Source organism: Sorex araneus, chromosome 4 (assembly GCF_027595985.1).
Source record: "Sorex araneus isolate mSorAra2 chromosome 4, mSorAra2.pri, whole genome shotgun sequence".
In the NCBI taxonomy this organism is placed as follows: domain Eukaryota; kingdom Metazoa; phylum Chordata; class Mammalia; order Eulipotyphla; family Soricidae; genus Sorex; species Sorex araneus.
Window position 1 is genome coordinate 188,054,245 of NC_073305.1, and position 22,056 is coordinate 188,076,300.

The 22,056-nt window shown below is 38.8% G+C and overlaps 1 protein-coding gene across 6 annotated transcripts in view; it reads left to right on the forward strand.

The window, feature by feature from the left end:
- The window catches only part of QKI (QKI, KH domain containing RNA binding), a 152,745-nt gene that overhangs the window by 53,205 nt on the left and 77,484 nt on the right, over window positions 1-22,056 (forward strand). For all 6 annotated transcript variants that reach the window (XR_008629810.1, XM_055136235.1, XM_055136238.1 and 3 more), the window contains exon 3: window positions 11,543-11,659. Coding sequence is in view for 5 of the 6 variants with exons in the window: in XM_055136235.1 (XP_054992210.1) it covers window positions 11,543-11,659 (117 nt within the window). In the remaining variant the exon portion in view is untranslated. The remainder of the gene's footprint in view (window positions 1-11,542; window positions 11,660-22,056) is intronic.

Here is a 22,056-nt window from a genome sequence, read left to right on the forward strand (position 1 = left end):
GCCTGTGCACCGCCGGGTGTGACCCAGAAAACAAAACAAAACAAAACAAAACAAAACAAAAAGCGAACCACAAAAGGGATGCATGAGCGGAGTATTACATGGAGGAGAAGTTAACATGTTTGGTAGGAAAGAAAGAGGAAGAAAAATGTTGGTGGGAAGAAAATAATAAAATATTTCTTATTTCTAGTTTTTAAGTTTTAATTTTTTGTTTGTTTTTGGCCCACACGCAGCTCTGCTCAGGAATCACTCCTACTCAGCTCAAGGAATCGTGGGGACCTTATTGGGTGCCAGGGATCAAACTCAAGTTGGCCACATTGCAAGACAAGTACCCTACCTGCTGTTCTGTTGCTTTAGCCCCCAAATACTTATGTTTAGAGAGCAATATGTGAATTATTTGTGTCTGGATTTGAAGAGTGGTAGCAAAAAATAAGGTCTTGAAAAGTAGTTCTTATGCAGGGGTCAGAGTATAATAATACTTAGTTGCCTTGCGTCTGACTAACCCTGGTATGATCTCTGGTCCCTTGAGCACTGCTAGGAGTAGCTCTTGGACACTGATGTATGTTAATCCCCCCACCTGCCAAAAAAGTACAATAGGGTTCTTATTTTTTAAGTTTAAATCATACACTGTCCAAAATATTGTCCTCTACTTGTGTCATGAAACTTGCGGGCTTCATAAGTTTATTTCAATCTGTCAGATCACTTTGTTTTTTAGGTACTTGTTACTTAGTTCTTAGAAGGATCTAATGATTATTCTAACTTTAGTTTGTTCTGAATGCTTTCCCAATTACATCTCTATTTAAAGGAAGAAGATTTGACAGAGTTCATCCACATTCCCATGTCACAGTCAGTTTGGCTGTTACTTCTCCGTTTACACCTGCTGGCCCAAAGGGCTCTGCTTATGTAACCCTGTCCCATACCTGCGCCAGCATGATGTTTGCCAAGATGTGACTCTGGGTAGGCCTGATAGGAGAGGCTTTACAAGATGGCTTCCATAATGTTTATTATGTAGACATAAATTGGACTGGAGCCATAGCACAGTGGGTAGGGCTTTTGCCTCCTTGTGGCAGACCCGGCTTCGACCTCTGTCCCTCTCAGTGAGCCCGGCAAGCTACTGAGAGTATCCCACCTGCACTGCAGAGCCTGGCAAGCTACCTGTGGTGTATTTGATATGCCAAAAACCGTAACAGCAAGTCTCACAATGGAGACGTTACTGGTGCCCGCTCCAACAAATCGATGAACAATGGGATGACAGTGCTACAGTAGACAGAAATCATAACTTTGTCCAAGAGATTTGGCTCCTTACCTAGAGTTAAGATGAAAATAGATAGGGCATTTCTCACCCCCAAAACATAAGGCATTTTAATGCAGCTGCTGTGGTACTTTTAGTTAAAGATGGTTGTTCTGCTAAATAGTCAGGATTTTTTTCTCTTCTCTTACATATCTAAGATAGATTTACTAGTGTTGCCTGGAGGTTTTCCCTTTTTTTCTTCATCTGTTAAATGATGAAAGACTTCAAAATGCACATTTGTATTTATGCATGTTTCACACCTACTGTGTTAACTTATATAATGCAATAGCAAGTTTGTAAGGTTAATTAAAATAACACTAGAAATTTACTGATAATATAGTATATAAAAGCAGATTATGAAGTCTGTCCTGTAAAAAAGGGATACGAAGAAGTGCATATTCTTAAAGTTGCTATTCTAAAACTAAGCAAAAATTATTCTTACCTTTTTTTGAAATGCTTAATGAGGCCGTTTAGAAATAATTTTTAGTATTTTTCTGTTTTGATGGTGTCTCTCATAAGGTTTTATATTTAATTGTAGGTTTCTTCTCAAAAGGCTAATGAAAAGATTGCTGTAACCTGCATTTTGTCATTGGGAGAGATCTATTTTTTTTTTTTTAATGAAGTGAGCAGCACCAAGTAACATTAGACATGACTGCTGTTAACCTCTTCTTTAGAAATTTACTTGCCACTTGAAATAAATGTAACTGTGAGCCACAGGGACAGTCTGTACTAAATAGAGGGGTTAATGAACATCTTTCTCTCTCTTCTTTCCCTTCTTTCCCCTTTAATATTGCAGTTAGCTCAGGCTGTTTGAAGTGATTTCCTTCGAATATGTTGTGACATTGTTTTAATTGAATGAAGCTGCAGAACTAGCATGATAAATCAACACAATGAATTTTAATACAAGGCAAATGATAATAACTTGGAAATTGGTTGCAGTAGACAAAGCAGCTGCTGTGATTAATTTTTTTTATTCTCATAGCCTTCTGTAAAGGATGACCTTGACAGTGTAAGTTGTATTGGAGTCCCAGTTGTATGTACTTTAACACACTTCAACTGGTTGGTTGGCCTGTGGCCAGTAGAGTTCTTTTTTGTGTGGTAGTTTTCAGAGGAATGCTTGAGGTCTCCTGAGAACCTGACACTTCCTGACAAGCCTGTTGGACAGTTGGGAGTGTGTGCACCTAAGGATGCATCTATCCTGAGGCCCTGTGGTGCTGGGCCTTGTCCAGGCCACCCTGATAGTACCTGGGGACCACGTGATGCCATGGATCAAAAGAGTATGAGCTACACACAAGATACTCAACTTCAAACTCTGTCTTCTCCTCCCCTCTCCTCCCCTCCCCTCCCCTCCCCTCCCCTCTCCTTCTATCTCCCCTCTCCTCCCCTCCTCTTCCCCTCTCCTCTCACCTCTCCTTTTTTTCTCTCCCCCTCCTCCTCCCCTCCCCTCTTCCCCTCTTCCCTCCCCTCCCCTCCCTTCCCCTTCTCCTTTCCTCCTACTCTTTCTCATCCTCTCTTCTTTCTCTCCTCTCCTCCCCTCTTCCCCTCTGCTCCTCTTTTTTTCTCCTCCCCTCGATTTCTCTCTTCTGCTCTTCCTCTTCTCTTTGTTTTCCCTTCTTTCTCTTCCACCTCTCCTCCTCCACCTCTTTTTTCCCCCTCCTCCAATCCCTCCACCCAATCCCTAACTCTCTTTTTTAATATTTTACTCCAAAGCAAACCTTGAATGAAAGTTTTATGGAGTTGAATTTGAAAATGAAATGCTTTTTTCTATTTGACTACAAAATACTCAAAATAGTAAGGGATGGCAGATGAAGCTCTCAAGTTGTGAGAAAAGAATTACAGAATCATTACAGAATTACGGAATCATTACAGAATCAGTGACTGTTGAAAGGTACAGTTTGGAAGTTGCAGAAAAGTAGAACACAGTTGCTACAAGTGAACATAGACTGACCTGTTGGTAGACTTTCTGATAGGTTTTTTTCCCCCCTCATCCTCAGAGCCTAGTCCTAAATATATTTTTACCCTATTTTTACTAAAGTTTCTTGTCAGTTCCAGACCTATTTCAATTAAAAGACAGCCTCTTAGAAAACGATATAGATTAGTCCTACTCACTAAGAGCTAGCAGGCTCGTTTAGACCAGCTGAACAAGTCTAGTGAAACATGACAAAGTTGGAAAAGAAAACAGCCTGAATCCATCAGAGACCCACCAAGGCTAGTTCAGAATTCTAGGGAAGACAGATCAATAAACCCAGGGTGTAAGGTTGGGTTTGGAGAATGCTTCCCCTTGGGTATGTTTGATGAGTCTAGCGAGGAGTCTGCAGCTTCTTTCCACGGGCTCTGTACTCCCTTCTTTGCTCTGGCTGGGATGCTGTTGGGTGAGCCAGCTCAGAATAACTGTAGTTACCTGGTTGGGTGCTGGAGCTCAGCCATCAGATCATCTCAGTCTCAGCAAATGAAGCTGTTGAGACGATCTTGGGTTAGATCAGTATATACTGGGTTCCTGGAAGAAACTGATGGATATTCTCATGCATTTTCCTTTTTTTGGCCACACCTGGTGATGCTCAGGAACTGTTCCCCACTATACTTAAGCATCACTCCTGGCTGTAGAACCTGGCAGTGCCAAGGATCAAACGCAGTCCTTCTGCTCCTTGAGATCTCTCCACCCACCAGATATAAACTTAAAATATTTTTTCCTGCAGTGTGTTTGGCACATGCTAGAAAATGACCAAATTTGCATGAAGCTTACATAATATGAAAACTCTAAAGAAATAGCAAAACAGATCTACAGGGATCTTAGAATGATGACTCAGATATTATTTATTTTCATTTTTTTCAGACTTAGATTTTAAAAGCTTATTTATTGTACATAAAGAGAAATGCAATAAGTTGAAGAGGGGCTGGAGCAGTAGTACAGTGGGTAGGATGCTTTCTGCATGCAGCAACCTGGGTTCAGTCCCTGGGATCTCATGGTCCCTCAAGCTCCCCAGCAGCGATCACTGAGCACAGAGCCAGGAGGAGGTCCTGAGAACCTCTGGGCTTGACCCCCAACCCAAAACCCAGAAAAAAAAGAGTTGAAAAATGCCAGTGATATTGATTAGTTTGAGATTGTTCACATGGTGGTAATAAGAGAAGAGGAGAGTGGAAACACATTGACACTCTAAGACTTAGGCTTTTAACACCTTTATCATTCTTTTCTCTACCCTTGTATTGGGAAGCAGGTTCAGATGAAAGGAGCTCCAGACTCATAGGCATTACAGATAATGGATGTAGACAGATATTTGTAGCCAGGGTTGGATAGTTATGAACATTATTGAAATTGTTTTCAGTCAACACAAGCATAGGAAAATTCTTTAAAAGTTTGGAGAAGACCAAGGAAGACATCCAATTATAAATGCAAATGGGACCTAGCTAGAGAGTCAGACATGATTAAAAAAAAAAACAACATAAAATTTACATCAACATACTGAATTTGAAATTTAATATGGCCATAGTTCTAAAAAACAAATTTCCAAAGTTGACATGTGGGACTATAATATATGAATTAATAATACTGGATCAATAATAACTAATGCCTCCATCATAAATACATAAATCCATAATAAAATTTTTTGCAGAGAGATAAATTCTAAGTCCAAGTGGTTTCAGTTACTGATTTCTACTCAATACTCAAAGAAATCGCAGTTGTCATCTATAAGTCTAGCCAAAATATAAGTAAAGGCCTACATTCTGACATGTTTTGAGACCAGAGCGTTTAATGTCCAAATCCAAGAAACATGAGAAAGAAAAAGTGCAGACTAATTTATTTACAAATGCAAGTGTGGGTTTTTTTTTTTTTTTTTGGCGCCACAACAGATTTGCTTGGGTCTTTGTCCTGGCTCTGTGCTCAGAGATTACTCCTGGTAGTGCTTGGGAAACCATTTGTGGTGACCAGGTCTAAGTGAAATCGGCTGTGTGCAAGGCAAGCCTCTTAACTCCATACTATCTCTTCAGCCCCTACAAATGTAAATCTGTGTACTTGAGTTAAAGCCACATGGTTTAAGAGTGTAGGTTTGTACCTCTTCATTGTACCCACTGTACCACACCACATTTGCCACAGAGTACTAACAACCGTCCAGGATGGTTCAGCGAACCCTTTGCAAGCCTCAGGCTTGCTGTGAGAATTCAGAGGTTTGCTTGGGCTTTGTTTATGTCTCTTATTTTCTTCTTCTTTTTCTTCTTCTTCTTCTTCTTTTTTTTTTTTTTTTTTTTTTTTTTTTTTACATTCCAACATGAGTGAGATCACCTGGGGCAGAGTTGCTTTTCCAAGAACTAAGCGCTTTATTGGGAGATTGAATGGATGTAGGCAGGAAGTGTTCTTCAGTTTGAATCCAGGGTCTTAAACACTCAAGGAAATAGCTATTTGTCTAAATTTTATGCCTTTGTCTTTCCCATTCTGATTCATTTTAGTACAGCCTCTTCAAGGGGATAGTGTTGCAAATAAAACACCTGATTTTTTTTTTTAAATAGGTGAATAGTATTCCTTTGTGTGTATATGCCACATCTTTACTCTTTACCTATCTTGTGTATTGGGGCTGTTTCCGTGTCTCTGTTGCAGATAGAACTGCAGTGAACAGAGGAATGCTGAGTGGATCTTTGGAATTAGTTTCACATTCTTTAGATAGATAGATACCTACCAGTAGAGTTGCTGTGATACTGTGGCTGATAAAAAAAAAGTGTGTGTGTGTGTTTGTATAGTCATGCCCACAGTGCTTAGGAGTCATTCCTGGCTCTGCTTTCAGGGATCACTCCTCACGGAGCTTTGGGCACCATAAGTGGTACCAGAGAGCAAGTCTGGGGTAGTCCTGTGCAAGATAAGCACCATACTCACTCTAAGATGTCTCTGGCCCCTTTGTGTTAACTTTGTGAGTGATGTTAGCCATCTATTTTCACTCTTTCTTGTACCATTTGGTTTTTACAGCATCACTTGGAGAGCTTCCTTTCTCCGTTGTATGCTTCAGGCTCCGTTGTTGTAAATTGATTCTAAATGTGTGGGTTTCTCTTCCACTGGCAGTAACTTTCTCTTTTCCATTTGCTTGTCTGAGATAAAACCCAGTGTCTCGCAGGGGCAAGTCAGGAGTTCTACCACTGAGCTTTGTCCCTGTCCTAGGTATCTTTTCTTCTGTGTTTTTTTTTCTTTTTTCTTTTTTTGCCATAGTTGATTGTGCTCAGGGCTTACTTCTCACCATATACAGCGCCTAGGATAGAATCCTAAACCTGATTGGCTGCTCACAAGGAAAGCACCTTAACTCTTGTTCTAACCTTTGTACAGGCCAAGCCCTCTTGTGTATTTTTTTTATTTCAATACCATGCAGTTTTGATTACTGTTGCTTTGTAGTATAACTTTCAATTGAGGAGATAGAAGCCTTCATTGCTCTCTTTTTTGCCCCTGAAGATTATTTTTGGCTAGTTGTGGTAGCACTGTAGCACTGTCTTCCCGTTGTTCATCGATTTGCTCGAGCGGGCACCAGTAATGTCTCCATTGTGAGACTTGTTACTGCATTTGGCATATTGAGTACGCCATGGGTAGCTTGCCAGACTCTGTCATGCGGGTGGTATACTCTCGGTAGCTTGCCAGTCTCCTCGAGAGGGATGGAGGAATCGAACCGGGATCGGCTGCATGCAAGGCAAAGGCCCCATTCACTTTGCTAGTTGCAGTACAATACAAATTTTAGTAATGTTTGCTTAATTTCTTTTTTCCATATGGAATACAGGGATTGTACTTGGGCCAGCTGCATGCAAGGCAAACACCCCTCTGCTCTGCTATCACTCTGGTCCCTCATTATGTATTTCTTTTAACAACATCTTATAGTTTTCATCGTGCATTTTTTTAAATTTAATTTTTATGTTTTATTAAGATACCATGATTTACAAAGTTGTTCACAGTAGAGTTGTATGAGGCATACAAAGTTCCACTCTCAGTCCTATTACCAAGTGCCTCCTGGTACCCTCCAACCCACACACCCCTTGCTTTTCCCCTAGGCAGAAATATAATAAAATTATTTCATACTACTTGCTCCAAAAATATTAAAGAAATAAGGAACTTGAATTATCAGAAAATAAACAACAGTCAATTTGTGATGACTGATTGCCTTATGTTTTTAAGCTTTCTTAGTCTAGTAGAGGGTAACCATGACCAAGTGCCTTACTTAGTGTTACATGTTGGGAAGTTTGTCCTGTCCTTTAAAGAAGCTGTTCTGATGCTTATGTCTCACAGATTTTTCTCCCTCCCTTAAGTTTTTGTAAATTAAAATAAAACCATTGCCAAATGTTAGTAAATTGAATATAATACTTTTTAAGAAGAATAATGCATTATTTAGAAGTTGTATTTTAGGAATTCAAACTTGGTTTAATAATTGACAATTATATTCCACCATAAAAACGAACTGAAGGAGAAATAACTATGGTTGTCTCTAGATGAAGAAATTGGATCAATTTAAGCATCTCTTTGTGGTTAAACTTAGCGAAGAAGAAATTGAAAGGAAATTTTCTTTTTAAAGAATCACTCTTTTTGGGGACTGGAGAGATAATACAGTGGGTAAAGTGCTTGACTTGCATGTGACCAATCTGGGTTTGATCTTTGGCATCTCATGGTTTCCTGAGCACTGCCAGGACTGATCACTGAGTGCAGAGCCAGGAGTAACCCCTAAGCATCGCTGGGTATGCGCCCCACCCCCAGCCCCCCAAAAGTGATATAAACATTTTCTTTTTTATTTGAAACACTGTGATATACAATATTGTTGATGCTAGGGATTCTTTAAAATATGTGTGTGTGTGTGTGTGTGTGTGTGTGTGGTGATTTACAGTTACTGATAATGGTTTGGTGTGTACACAGTTACACACCTCTCTTCCTCAAGGTTCTCAATGTCTCTTCCTCCTTGCATAGCCACACACCCTCACCCAACACCCCTTCCAAACTCATTTTTTTTTTTATCAGTTGCTTATTTTGTTATGTTTTGTCCTTCATTGCTTTGTGTATCTTTAAGTCCCACATATGGAGATCATTCTGTATCTCACCTTTTCTGTCTGACCACTCAGCATGATATCCTCTAGTTCTGTCCATTTTGCAGCAAATTGTATGGTTTTGTTCTAAGATCTGCTTAGTATTTCACTGTGTATATATACCGCAGCTTCTTGGTCCAGTCATCCATAGTTGGGCATTTGGACTATTTAATGATAGGGCCTCATACATACAAGGAGCTTTTAATTTGATAAAGTATATGAGTGAAGTCACCAGATTCCTTTAAACTTCATGGTAAACTGTTGAAAACTCTCATGAATTCTGCAGTAAGTTGTGGACGATATACACTTGGATAGTACTACAGTGGATTAAAATATGCTGGCAATAAGTGTTGGAGAAAAGGTGGAAGTAAATCTTACATCCCATCTTTTTACAACATTTTTGAAAATGGTTCAGCACTGTCTTACTGCAGTTCTTCAAAATTATTTTCTTCACCAGCAGTTGTCTACTTGTAGGAGCAATCCTGTCCTTTGTTGTGTTGTCTCTCAGTACCTGTCTCAAGCCTTTCATTAATCTTACTTTATTTCATTTTACTTTATTTTTTTGCTTTTTGGGTCACACCCAGCAAAGCTCAGGGCTACTCCTGGCTCTGCATCAGGAATTACTCCTGGCTGTGCTCAGGGGACCATATGGGATGCCGGGGATCAAACCTGGGTGGCCACGTGCAAGGCAACTGCCCTCCCCACTGTACTATCACTCTCCTCCCCTGGTGCATCTTCTTTGTACGAATCTTCATACTGAGCTTGAAGCACTGAAAATCTGAATTATCCTTATATTCATCACTGTGCTTGTCCATTGCCCGTTTGATTTGAAGTAATCATCAAAATCATCAGCCTCTAAGAAAGAATCAAGCCGTAGAACATGGAAATGTTCTCTGTGGGTATTTCAGGTATTCTAGAGACAAAATTGAAGGTTCTTTCTTGTAAGAACCTTGTCTTGCAGATTTTCTACAGAGTCTGATTGTGTTACTCTTTTTTTTTAAATTTTGCTTTTTGGGTCATACCTGGTGATGCACAGGGGTTGCTCCTGGCTTTGCACTCAGGAATTATTCCTGGTGGTGCTCAGGGGACCATATGGGATGCTGGGGATTGAACCCAGGTCAGCCACATGCAAGGCAAATGCCCTCCCCACTGTGCTGTCGCTCCAGCCCCTGATTATTACTGTTGTAGGGGAAATTTGCTACTGAAAATATGTCCCAGTAGGCAGTTACGTGGAATTATTGATTTATGGCCTAAGGTTTCCTAAAGTAAACTTGTAGTACACTAGGTAAATCGCACCTAGTATTAAATCTTTCATAGGACTTGTGTGGTACACACATGCAAGTCTCACCACAAATAAACCAGATAGTACTATCTCCTTTTTATCATTAAGACTTAATTTGACTTTTAAATTCCTACTTATTACTTATTTTTTATTACTGGAGCGAGAATTACTTAGTGGCGATCTATGTGTTTTTAGAGTTTAAATGTTTACCTTAGGATATAAAACTTCAGTTTGTTCAAATTGTAAGTTGGGTAGAGGAGTCTAGGTTGGAAGGAAGTGCGTTGTTAAAATGGATGGCATTCAGATTGGGGTAAAGAGGTAGATCAAGTACTATAGGCCGAGGAAGTAGACAAGAATAAAATGTTGATTTTAAAGAGATGATCCAGGCAGATTTCTGAATTTAAAATCTTGTAAAGCATGGACAATTTGTTAAGTTCTGTGAGTCTCAACTCAGGGTGGGTAAAGTTGTATCCAAATCTTTGAAGAAAGGGGGCTTTTTTTCTCCTATATTCTTGTTATCTGCTTATCTTTTATTTGCAAATCACATTTGATAAACTGGCAATGCACAGGAGCTGCTTTGTGAGTTGGAGTGAGAAAAACTCTCAGTAATTCCTGGTGAAGCACCCTGGCTTTTTCATGTATGACCATAATAAATTCTAGCAAAAAAATTTATGAAATGATACAGCAGCGTCACATCAATGCAAGAAAAAATGGGAATTTATTAGCATAAGAATCTGATCTTTTTGACTGAATGTATAAATTTTCAATCTTCATAGCCAATCTGTATTCTTCTTGGCATTAAAAAAATTCTGTCTGAATATTTCTGTCACTGTCACTGACATCTTGTTGCTCATCGATTTGCTCGAGCGGGCACCAGTAACGTCTCCATTGTGAGACTTGTTACTGGTTTTGGCATCTTTAATACACCACGGGTAGCTTGCCAGGCTCTGCTGTGCAGGCGAGATAGTCTAGGGAGCTTGCCGGGCTCTCCGGAGGGGTGGAGGAATTGAACCCTGGTTGGCCACATGCAAGACGAATGCCCTACCTGCTGCGCTATTGCTCCAGCCCATCTGAATACCTAAGGTTGTTAATTCTTTATTTCTTAAAATTATTGTCCTATTCATAAAAAGAATTCTAAATTCAAGGTAGAGTAGTAAAAGTAAGAGCCATAGAAATGGGGTGCAAGAGGGAAAGTAAGGATACAGATATAAAATAGTGCAGTGAGTGAATGTGATGAAAAATATGTTCGCACATAGTTACAGGGTGGAATCTAGGGTTGGTGTTTCAATAACTTCTCGGCCTTTGGCTAAGATCAAGGGTAGAGTTGGTGTTTTGTGTTTCATCAGCCAACCCCCAGAAACAATTATCTTTGAACAGTTCATTTGGAGTAAGTATAATTTCTGTTGTAGAAAAAAACTGGATTTTTCCTCAAGGATTCCATAGTGGAGGAAATATAATAAAACATAAAAGAATAACGTAATGAATAGTTCCATTAACCACTGTTCTTACAAAGAGTTATGTAGGAGAGAATGCAATCTAAGATTTTGTCATTTTCTAAATAAACCCTTAACAGTTGTTTAAAATGCCTCTTGATAGACAATTCAGTACAGTACTTGGCTTTATATGATAGTACTATGCTTCACTCACTTATATTATTCTATACAGTGTTCTTAATTAATAATTTGTATTAAAAATGAAAATTTTATGCAAAACACGGAGTTATTACAATTTCCAAACTTGTCAAGAAATTCATGAGTTCTATTAAGATTTCATTTCAAGGTAGAGTATTTTTTAAAATTTTAATATTAATGTGAGAAAATTAAAGGGAATGGTTAATATTAAAGAAAGTTAAGGTATGTATTTTAAAAATAATTTAAAGAACTATGTATGAATTCAGATGAGCATTCAAATGATGTATGGTGACTATTCTTTTCCAGTTTAATTTCGTTGGGAGAATCCTTGGACCCCGAGGACTCACAGCTAAACAGCTGGAAGCAGAAACAGGATGTAAGATAATGGTCCGAGGCAAAGGCTCAATGCGGGATAAAAAGAAGGTAAGTCTTGAAAACAGGGTCCGGTTTTCATATGAATCATTTACTTATACTTTTGCATTCTAACAACAAAATATCCAAACCTGTTAAAAGTACTATTCTTGTCAGAAAGTTGAACTTTTTAAAGGTACCATGAAATTTTTTTCTTGTTACCATTTTTCACTTTGTCAACTAAACCTATCATTAGGTCCATTGTGGCAACTTAATTTGGTATTTGCATTTTAGAAGGTGCCAATTTAGAAATAAGCATTTTTGCATATATCTTATATGTGTAAATATATATAAGAATTTTAGAAATATGAAATGTTTCCTTTAATATTGAAACGAGAACAGTTAAATGCATAAGTTTGGTTGTTTACTGGATAAATGAAAAATAAAAAAGGACTTAAAACTAGTCATATGAGACTCTTTCTGAGTCTCTAACATTTTATGTTGATTACAAAAGACCCAGAAATTCACCTTAAATACTGTTGTTTTCTGAAGATTTAATTGAAAAGTTTTCTTCTGTTTGGTAGTACTGTAAAGCAGGTCACTTTCCAGTTTGGGTTAGTGTAAAATTTGTCTTACTGAGTTCTTAAAATGCCTGGATTTTTACTGCCAGAGTTTAAATTTTGGGAAGGATGACTTTTGTTTTTAATTAATACTTTCCATAGAAGAGATTATCAAGTGCTGTATCTGTTGTTGGCTCATATGTGTTGAATTGCTTTGCAGAGCTTATGGAAGGAGCAGATTTATTTTATTTTATTTATTTTATTTATTTTTCCTTTCTGGGTCACACCCAGCGATGTTCAGGAATTATTCCTGGCGGTGCCTGGGGGACCAATATGGGGTGCCGGCAATTGAACTCGGGTCGGCCGAGTGCAAGGCGAACACCCTACCCACTGTGCTATCGCTCTGGTGCCTCGGCTTTATTTTAATGTTCTTCTTTTCTGAGCTCTTCCCTCTTCTTCGGCTCCTTCTACTGGTTTGAAACACTGGGAAGGAAGGCAAGGGCTTATATCATTCTTCATTCTCTTGGATTGATATTTCTGCAGTATTGATGGTTAAGCAACAATAATATTGATTTTTGGATGTTAGTACCCAATGGAACTGTACTGCATAACCTCGTAGAAGACCCCAGAGTGAGACCCTCAGCTGTACTCCTTCAAGGAGAAGCAATCAGAGTGTGTCAGAGTTGCCTACCCTTTCAGATAGCAGTGCTGGTCTGTTGTAGTCCACAGCTGGAAGCAAGTGGAAGCTCGTGTCTGATTTCTAAAGAGTGTATATTTTGTATCAGGCTTTAAGTATTTTACATATTTTGTTTTAATCATCTCATGTTTTACTGTTTTCATTTTGTAGATGAGAAGAGCCTCATAAGACTTGAATAACATGCCAAAGTGATAGGCCGAAAAATTGCAGTCAGAATTTTATCTGAAATTCTGTTTAATAGTATACTAACTTTGAATTATTAGCCACTTCTAAGAGTGTTATCAGCTTCAGAAATATTAGGACTTGAATATTGAGCAGTTTGTTCATTGACTATGAAGTAGGAATGGATATTTTTGAAAACATTTCTTGGGTTCGAGAGATAGTACTGTGAGTAGGGCACTTAGCCTTGCATGTAACCGACTGAGGTTCCATCCCCAGTACCACATTTGCCTCCCTGACACAGAACCAGGTAGTAAACCCATAGCAGAGCTGTGTGTGGCTCAAAAAACAAACAAAACTTCTCAAGTTTTTTTTTTTTTCTTTAACCTTCAGGGATAATTTTGAACTTCTGTTTTGGTATTTCATTACCTTGATTTCCAGAAATCCTTCCTCTAGAGAGGATTTAATTCTTTGCTTCCTGATGGAAAGCTGTGGCAGGGGCATACCAGAGATACCAAATAGTTATTTTGGGAAAATAAAATGATTATTAGTAGTTTTCAGTTGAGGTAGGGACTTTGAGGAAGGGCTGTGGAGAGAGCAAGTCCACTTGATTGTAAGCCATGAACAGTTTTATACACGATCGGATCATTGATAAATTATTTTTCTGTTACAGTATTGCCAAAGGAATAAATGGAATCTAATGTTGGGAATCTGTTAATATTTATAGAGACATCATTTGGGAGATTATGTTACCCACTAACGTTAACCTCTTTTTGGGGGAACTTTCCCTCTCATTAACTGGTAGAACCAGGTGGCCCTAATTTTAGTTTCTTCTCCTCACCTCTGCATTTTGCTGAAAGTATGAAATGTCTATAGTTGACAAAGCAAGGGCAGTCAAAAGTTGTATCTTGGAAATTTCTAGTGAGGTTTAGTGCTTTTCGTTTTGGGTAGAGCTCTTTGTTTGAAATGAAGGGATGTGCTCTTGGGATCAAATGGCCATTCTAGCTGCTAAAACTAAAGACAAGTAAAGATGGTATCAGTTACTTTTATAATTTGTGCAATGTCTTACTGAGACTGGGCAGCAACCTCAGGAGCTAGTGTTAGTCTTCTAACAAGGATGAAAGCTTAAAAGAGGTGATATAAGTTCTCTATTTCTAATCGGTATGTCTAGTAAATAGTTAAGTAAATGTAAACGTGTCTTACTGGAAATTCAGATTCAACTGTTAAAATCATTCTCATAAGAATTTGAAAATCAGATTGACTATAGTAAGGTTTTATTTTTTTGCTGGGTGATGGGTGTGCACCCAGTAGTGCCTAGGACTTACTCTCTATCTGTGTGATCAGGGGGCTCTGAGGATGGAACGTGGATTTACTAGGTGCAAGAGAAGCACCTTAACCCTCTGTATTCTCTTTCCGGGTCTTATAATAAGGCTTGAGTTTTCCAGTGTATATTTGTTTCCCAAATGTATTGAACCATACTGTGTTTTTCCCCGCTTCATTTTCTGGGAGCGTTGGTGGTATTTGGATCACACTGGCAGAGGTGCTGGGCCTCCTACATGCAAAGCATATGCTCAGCTCTTTGAGCTACCTCTCTGCCTCCTGGGTTTCCCTTTTTAAAAATATTTCTGAACTTCTTGAGAAACCATAGTATTTTGTGGATATGATTATAAAATGTTATTTAAAAGCCACTTATGAATTGCAAATTCATAACGTTTTACATTCTAGTTTTTTTTATAACACTTTCTGGGTAATATTTATTACTGCCTGATTTGGAGCGATAGCACAGCAGGTAGGGCGTTTGCCTTGTACACTGCCAACCCGGGTTCGATTCCTCCGCCTCTCTTGGAGAGCCCAGCAAACTATCAAGAGTATCTCGCCCGCATGGCAGAGCCTGGCAAGCTACCCGTGGCGTATTTGAGATGCCAAAAACAGTAACAACAAGTCTCACAATGGAGACATTACTGGTGCCCGCTCGAGCAAATTGATGAACAACGGGATGACAGTGATACAGTGATACTTAATTAACACGTGATGCTACACCTAGTGGTGCTCAGGACTCAGTCTTTTGCTGTGTTCAGGGATCACTGTTGGTGGGGCTTTGGGAGGACCCTTTGTGATGCTGGGAATTGAACATGGGTTGGCTGTGCGCAAGGCAAGTGCCTTACTTCCCGGCCCAATATGTGATAGCTTTCGCATAATTGAAAGTCATGTGTTTCTGTTACTTCAAGATACTGGAAAATTTACCGTTTTTGTATGTCCTCTGTATTTTTTTCTGTGCATTCATGCACATGTTCACATGCATTACGATGAGCCACATGCCACATGGTTCTTTGTAATAAACATTTTCTCATATCCAGTTTATAAAATAATTGATATTGACAATATTGTTAGACTTTGTGTTAAGTAATACAAAAGCATCCTTGTAGAACATTTAATGACAGTGTTGGTAGCAGTTTGACAAAATAAATTTTTTTGGGATAGGGTGCTTATTAGACTTTTGATTTTTATAAAAACTCTTCCTGCTGTGTCAGCACATTGAAATAGATTTGCACTGTAGCAGTCTCGTCCCATTGTTCATCAATTTGCTTGAGCGGACACCAGTAACTTCTCCATTGTGAGACTTGTTACTGTTTTTGACATATTGAATACGCCACGGGTAGCTTGCCAGGCTTTCTCGTGTGGGTGGGATACTCTTGGTAGCTTGCCGGGCTCTCTGAGAGGGATGGAGGAATCGAACCCAGGTAGGCCACATGCAAGGCAAATGCCCTACCTGCTGTGCTATCACTTCAGTCCTTGGAATAGATCAAATTAATAAAATTTATTAGCCATGATTGCCAGTGACATAACATCAAGTACAGTAAGGCTTTGAAGTCTGTTTTATCAATTTTATATTTACATTTCTGACCACCTTTGGCATGTAAAAATAGTTTAAACGAAACTTTATTAAAAATATAGTTGGTTTTTTTTTGGGGGGGTGGGGCTGCATCCACATCTGGTGGCACTGTGCTCAGTGGTCACTCTTGGTGACGCTCCAGGACATCAAGTTGTGGTCAGCCATGTGCCAGGCAAGCACTTTAACCCCTTTCTCTCATGCCCTGAAAATCTAGACCTTTTATCACCCAGTGTCATCGTTGGCCATCTCCTTTGTCTTGCCTTCTCTCTTTTTTGTTGTTACATTCCCTTTGGTTTCTGTTTGAAATGTTATTTGGGGAACAGATTCCAGACATACTTTGATATGTAAGCATTTTCTTAGGTGTTTGTGAAATAGAAGGGCTTTTCAGTGATAATCATGTTTATTTTATTATTGCCAAAGTTTTTTTTGTCATCCTATAATCTCAGGAGTTCTTATCTCATAAGTGTGCTTTTAAGAAACATAGCTTGGCCTTAGTCACAGTAGTCAAAACATGGAACCAACAAAAATGTCCATCAAGAGATGGATGGATAAGGCAGCAATAGTGTAAATATTCAGTGGAATAACTGCCATTTTAAAAAATAGGTAAAATCATGTTTTGTGGGGGCAACATGGATGGAATTTGAGGTCATTATGTTAAGTGAAAAAAGTGAAAGACTGCATGGTTGAATATAAAGAACTAAAGCAGATACACTGGCAAGAAACAACAGAAATTAATGCCTGGACACAGTGAAAACGTGGTTACGGAAGGGAAAAAGGAGGAATGGGTGGTAGGAATGAACCAGAGAATCACATAGGGGCATGTGTTAAACAAATAGAACTCCCTGAAACCCATAATACTATAAAGCAATGATGAATTCAAAAATCAAAATTAAATACTTTAAAATGATTGCAATAAAATCATTTAAAAGAATTAAACAGTTTGCTTGTATGGCATTTAATTTAGAATTACATACATTGCAATTGATTGACTTCTCAATCTATTCTCCAGTTGCCCCCATTTTTCCTTGCAGTTATTTGCAGAGTAACTAAGTCCCAAAAAATTCCCATGCATTTTTGACAGTTACATTTTCACCATGTTGTTTTACTCTTATATCTGTCTGTCCACTGTGTAAATTGGTAGTGAGAAAGTCTGATCATGAAGAGAATGGAGAGCCCACTGCTCTTACATCCTCATTTTCTTTCCTACTTCTGAAGAATTTCACAATAGTATTGTGGTTACTTTCGGGTTCTTTTCGGTTCTTCACTGTAGCGGGAGGTGCAGAATAGCTGGTTAAATGCTCCAGTCTTTATTCACTAATGAAGTATTTCTGAGGTGGCTTTGAGGAATTTCTCAAAGGCAGAGACCGAGTTTTTGTCTGGTTGTGTGTGTGTGTGGGGTGTCACTCCCAAGCAGTGTTCAGGGGCCCTGTTGGCCAAACTGGGTGTAGGCAGAGTTCAGTGCTGCTTAGTCCCCCAAGTGCTGGAGCCCACAGGGACCACCTGGCAGTGCTCTGGAGACACTCTGGCCATACTTGGTGGGAGGGGCAGACAGGGTGTGCCTGTGGCTGCTGCTCCCCATCCCTGCACTTGGCTCCCTGGCTCCTCTTTGCTCTCTGCTGGGCATCGAGTGTGTTCTGAATGCGGAGGCTAGAGGGCTGTGAACTTGGCTTCTCAGTCATTTATTTGCTAAGATCTCATTAGTTGGGGTTGGTCACTTTGCTTTTCCATAGAATAGATTAGACTCATCTTTCTCAGAGGATTCCTCCTCGTCCCCGAAATGAAATCAGCCATTTCTACAGGAAACTCCTTGTTCCTCTTAATGAAATATTTTTAGGAACCATGGTCTAGTGATACTCCTTATTTTATAGATATTTTTGTTTTGTTCTGTTTTCAGGAGAGGACTGTGGGATTAAACATAGACACATGAATATGAATATTTTTTACAAGTTCATTTTCTTTTAAATATATTTATCTGGTTTTTCTTTCTCATAAATTCCTGATTCCTAATAACTTTAAACAGTTCCTTTATTCTAAAACATTACAGAAGACTCTTAGGATAATAGTACAAATAGGACCACTGGTAGTATTTGAGTGAAAACAAAAATCCTCCTGTTCCTGCTGTTTTTAGGAAATATAGAAACAAGTTACTTCCCTAAGAAAAAATTAGGGGTCTCTATAGCAGTGCTACATTTCCCTTGTAAAGCATATGGGGGCACTACTGACTCTGCACAGTGTTGAGGGTCAGACTGGCAGCTAGTTGGTCAGTGCTGTGGGGGAAGTACCTGTGTGGTGGAGTGAATCCAGAGTCTCCCACAGTGAAGGCGTGCTTTCTCTCCTTTTGAGCCGACCCCATAAGCCTTTTAAAGCACACAGTAGTCTTCTCAGGCATAACAGTTATTGCGATCCTAGAGATCCACAGTTAAAGTCACTTGACTTTCAAGGTTTAGGAATCGCCTAAATTATTTTCCTGTTACTTGTCAAATATTTACATGGTTCCAAAGTCAAATCTAGAAAGGGAAGTTTCAGTGAACTCTGGCTTTTATCCCTGGCTCCTGTTCCTTGCTCCCCAGACCCCCCCTTTTTTTTTTAAAAAAAATTGCTTCTTGGTTTATCTTTTTCCATTTCACTTTTCCATTTCACTTTTAAAGCATAGTAGTTAAATGACACTTGCTTCTACACATGAGTGTGTAATTTCTCATTCTTTCTTAGATAATTACAAGCTTCTCTTTATGCATTTAAAAAATTTCTATTTCAGATTTATTTTTCATTGAGGCAACATTTGTTTGTAACAGTATAAATGTTAGTTTTTCTTCTTAATAGTATATTACAGAATTATATATAGTGTCTTCTTTTTAATAGCTCCACATTCTGTTGTGTGAATATCACTGTCACTGTCATCTCATTGCTCTTCAATTTGTTCGAGCGGGCACCAGTAACGTCTCTCATTGAGAGACTTATTGTTACTGTGTTTGGCATATCTAGCACGCACGGGTAGCTTGCCAGGCTCTCCGAGAGGGGTGGAGGAATCGAAGTTGGGTCGGCCTCGTGAAGGCGAATGCCCAACTGCTGTGCTATATCACTCCAGCCCATTGTGTGGATATACTGTAATTTATTCCAGCTATTGGTGAGCAATTAGATTGCTTTTTGACTTTTGCTCATATATACAGTATATCTATATATAATTTTACATTAAGTGGCTTTTATATACATTGCATTCTCTCACCCAGTTATTCTAAATACCACATGTAAGTGATAGCATCTTGTGTTTATCCTTCTTCTGGCCTACTTTATTTAACATGGTATCTTCCAATTTTATCCATTTGCTGCAGATTGCATGATTCCATCATTTCTTACTCTGTGTAGTATTCCATTGAGTATGTATACCACATCTTCATTTCATGATCCACTTGTCTATCGTTGGACATCTAGGTTGGTTCCAAATCAGCAGTTGTGCTGAGTACTCCAGTGAGTAACGGTGTGCATATGTTCTTTTGAATATTTTTCTGTCCTGGAGATATATACCCAAAAGTGGGATTGCTGAGTCATATGGGAGCCTAATTCTAAGTTAACTGAGAACCCTTTATACTGTTATTCATAGAGGTAGGACCAAACAACATCCCCACCAGAAGTCGATGACAGTTTTTCACCACACCCTTTCAACACAGATTGTTCCCAATATTTTTGATATGTGCCATTGTCACGGGTATAAGATAGTATAATACAAATCACTGGTAAAATCCAAATCACTAGTCTTGATTTGGATTTCCCTAATAATAAGTGATGATGAGCATTTTTATACTTGCTTGTTGGCCATTGTTGGTCTTTTTTAAAAGAAGGGTCTCTTCATTTCTCCCGATTCTTGGATGGGTGTTTTAGAGTTTTTTGTTGTTTTTGTTGATCTTCGTGAGTACTTTATATATCCTGGGTATCAACCCATTATTTGTTGTACTGAGTGCAAATATTTGCTCCCACTCAGCTATCTTTACTTCATGTTTCTTTTTACTTGGATGTAGTTGTATTTGTTTAGTTTTGATCTTTGTTGGAGACTCCTTTGAGGTCTAGATCTTAGAGCATTCTAGCTATATTTCCTCAGTGTACTTTATAGATTCAGATCTGATCTCAAGGTCTTTAATTCACGTTGAGTTGATTTTTGTATAAGGTGTGAGGTATGGATCTAGCTTTGATAGCCAAAATCATTATACTGAAATCAGAAACTGCAAGGCATAGCATTACCTAACTCGAAGGAATACTATAAAGGCATAGTAATGTCTTAAAGGCACATGAATAGAAACTATAGAGAAGAAGGGGGAAGAGAGAGAGGTTAGGGGATGAAAGGAATAAGATGAGAATGAGCAAGGTGGCGGGTAGGCAGGGAGTGAGAGAGGTGTTGCTATTTTGAGTAATAACAACTATCTCCAGTTTCCCAGTTAGTCATTTGTTTGCAGCGTAGTTCCTGTTGAACTTGTTTATAAATAACAGCAAGACTGGTAAGCTGTACTTGAAATAACGTCATTATAACTGATCTTAGAGTGTGTTATAATTGTAATACATTTCTGTTTATGCCTAAGACACTACCATTTAAAAGAGGAAAAGTATGATTTTCTGTTAGTTTATTTATACAGCTTCAGAATTAGGATTTCTTACCCAGACTACACAATCTGGAAATTGTGCAGTTTTACCGAGAGTGGTTCATCACAGCTACCAATATAGATGTAAAGGAGAGAAGTTAATTATGTATGATTTATGCATTGACCAGCAATTTGATTTGATTGTCTTGTGGAATCCTTTATTGAGAAAGATGGCATTCAGTGAGGAATATTTTTTCTTTCTTCATTTTATATTCTTGTTTTAATACCTCTTCTTCTTGCCATTGGTACCTTTGGAGAGGAGCATCAGAGAGTAGGATCTTTACAGATTCTTGCTCTCTCTTATGGGAGGGTTGCATTGGGGTCCCCAGCAGTGCTCAGGAGACTTGCAGTTACTTGTAGTTATTGACTGCTTGAGTTGGCAGCATTGTAAGGCTGGAGGAGGATGTGATGGCACTAGAGATCGTTTGGGTCACCATGTTGGTGCTGGAAACCCCCAGAGCCACAGCTTGCACTGCCTGGGTACCCTGCGATTCTTGGAGTATAATGATTCTGGGTCAGGCACATCCCATGCACATGCTGTAACTAACTTCTCTCATCTCCCGGTCCATTCTCCCTCCCTTTGGGGCCTCAGCTGCCATTCTCAAGGGCTACACCCAGCTAGTGGTGCTTGGGCAACCCCTGGATTCTGGGATCAAACCAGAATGTAGAGCATGCACTCAGCCCTTTGAGCTCTCTCTAATCCCCACAGACTCTCTGTTAAACTGTTAAATGAGAAATTTCCTGCTTACAAGCTTAATGAGTCTGAAAAGTAGTAGTTAGCTTTGAAGCCATCAATTGCTTGACAATGGAAATTATAAAATCATATCATATCAGATCTAAAAGGAACTTAAAAAATATTATTGTTTTAACCACCCTTGTGATATCTAATTCTGTAATTTTTATTACCAAGTATTGCAAATGATTGTCATTCAATTTAAATTTTCTCCTCCATGGTTAATACTTTTCCGGGCAGCATTATATTTTGAATGTCTGTGTTTTGACCTTAATGATTTTCAGCCTCTGTGACATTGTTGTATTAACAAGAAACTGATAAACAATGTGGTGAATGTCACCACAAATGTTATATACCATGTGCTATAGGAAGTTTAAATGTTTTAAAAGGAAAACTAGAGAGATGAGAATGGTATTGGAGACATCAGAAATAACCATCAATTCAGTGCATTTGGTTAAAGCACCACCTCTTTCACTGAAAGTGCGTAGATAATGGAAACAGTATTGTAGGCTGAGGAGAAAAAGGCTATGATAGCGATATTAAAAGAGTTTTGATTTTGAAAACATTTTATTGGCACTCTGAAGATTTTAAGTTGATAGAAGTTGTTTCAGAAAGTTAACTTTGCAGTAGTTAATGGGATAATTGGAAGGGAGAGAAGAGTAAAGGCCACAGAAAAACTGACCAGGAGTTATTAGATACTGTTGCTGAGAAACATCTTCCCCATGTTACGACACAATATGTCTCTTTGAAATTTGGATCTTCTGATCTTAATTCTGTTTCAAATTCAAAACAAACATCA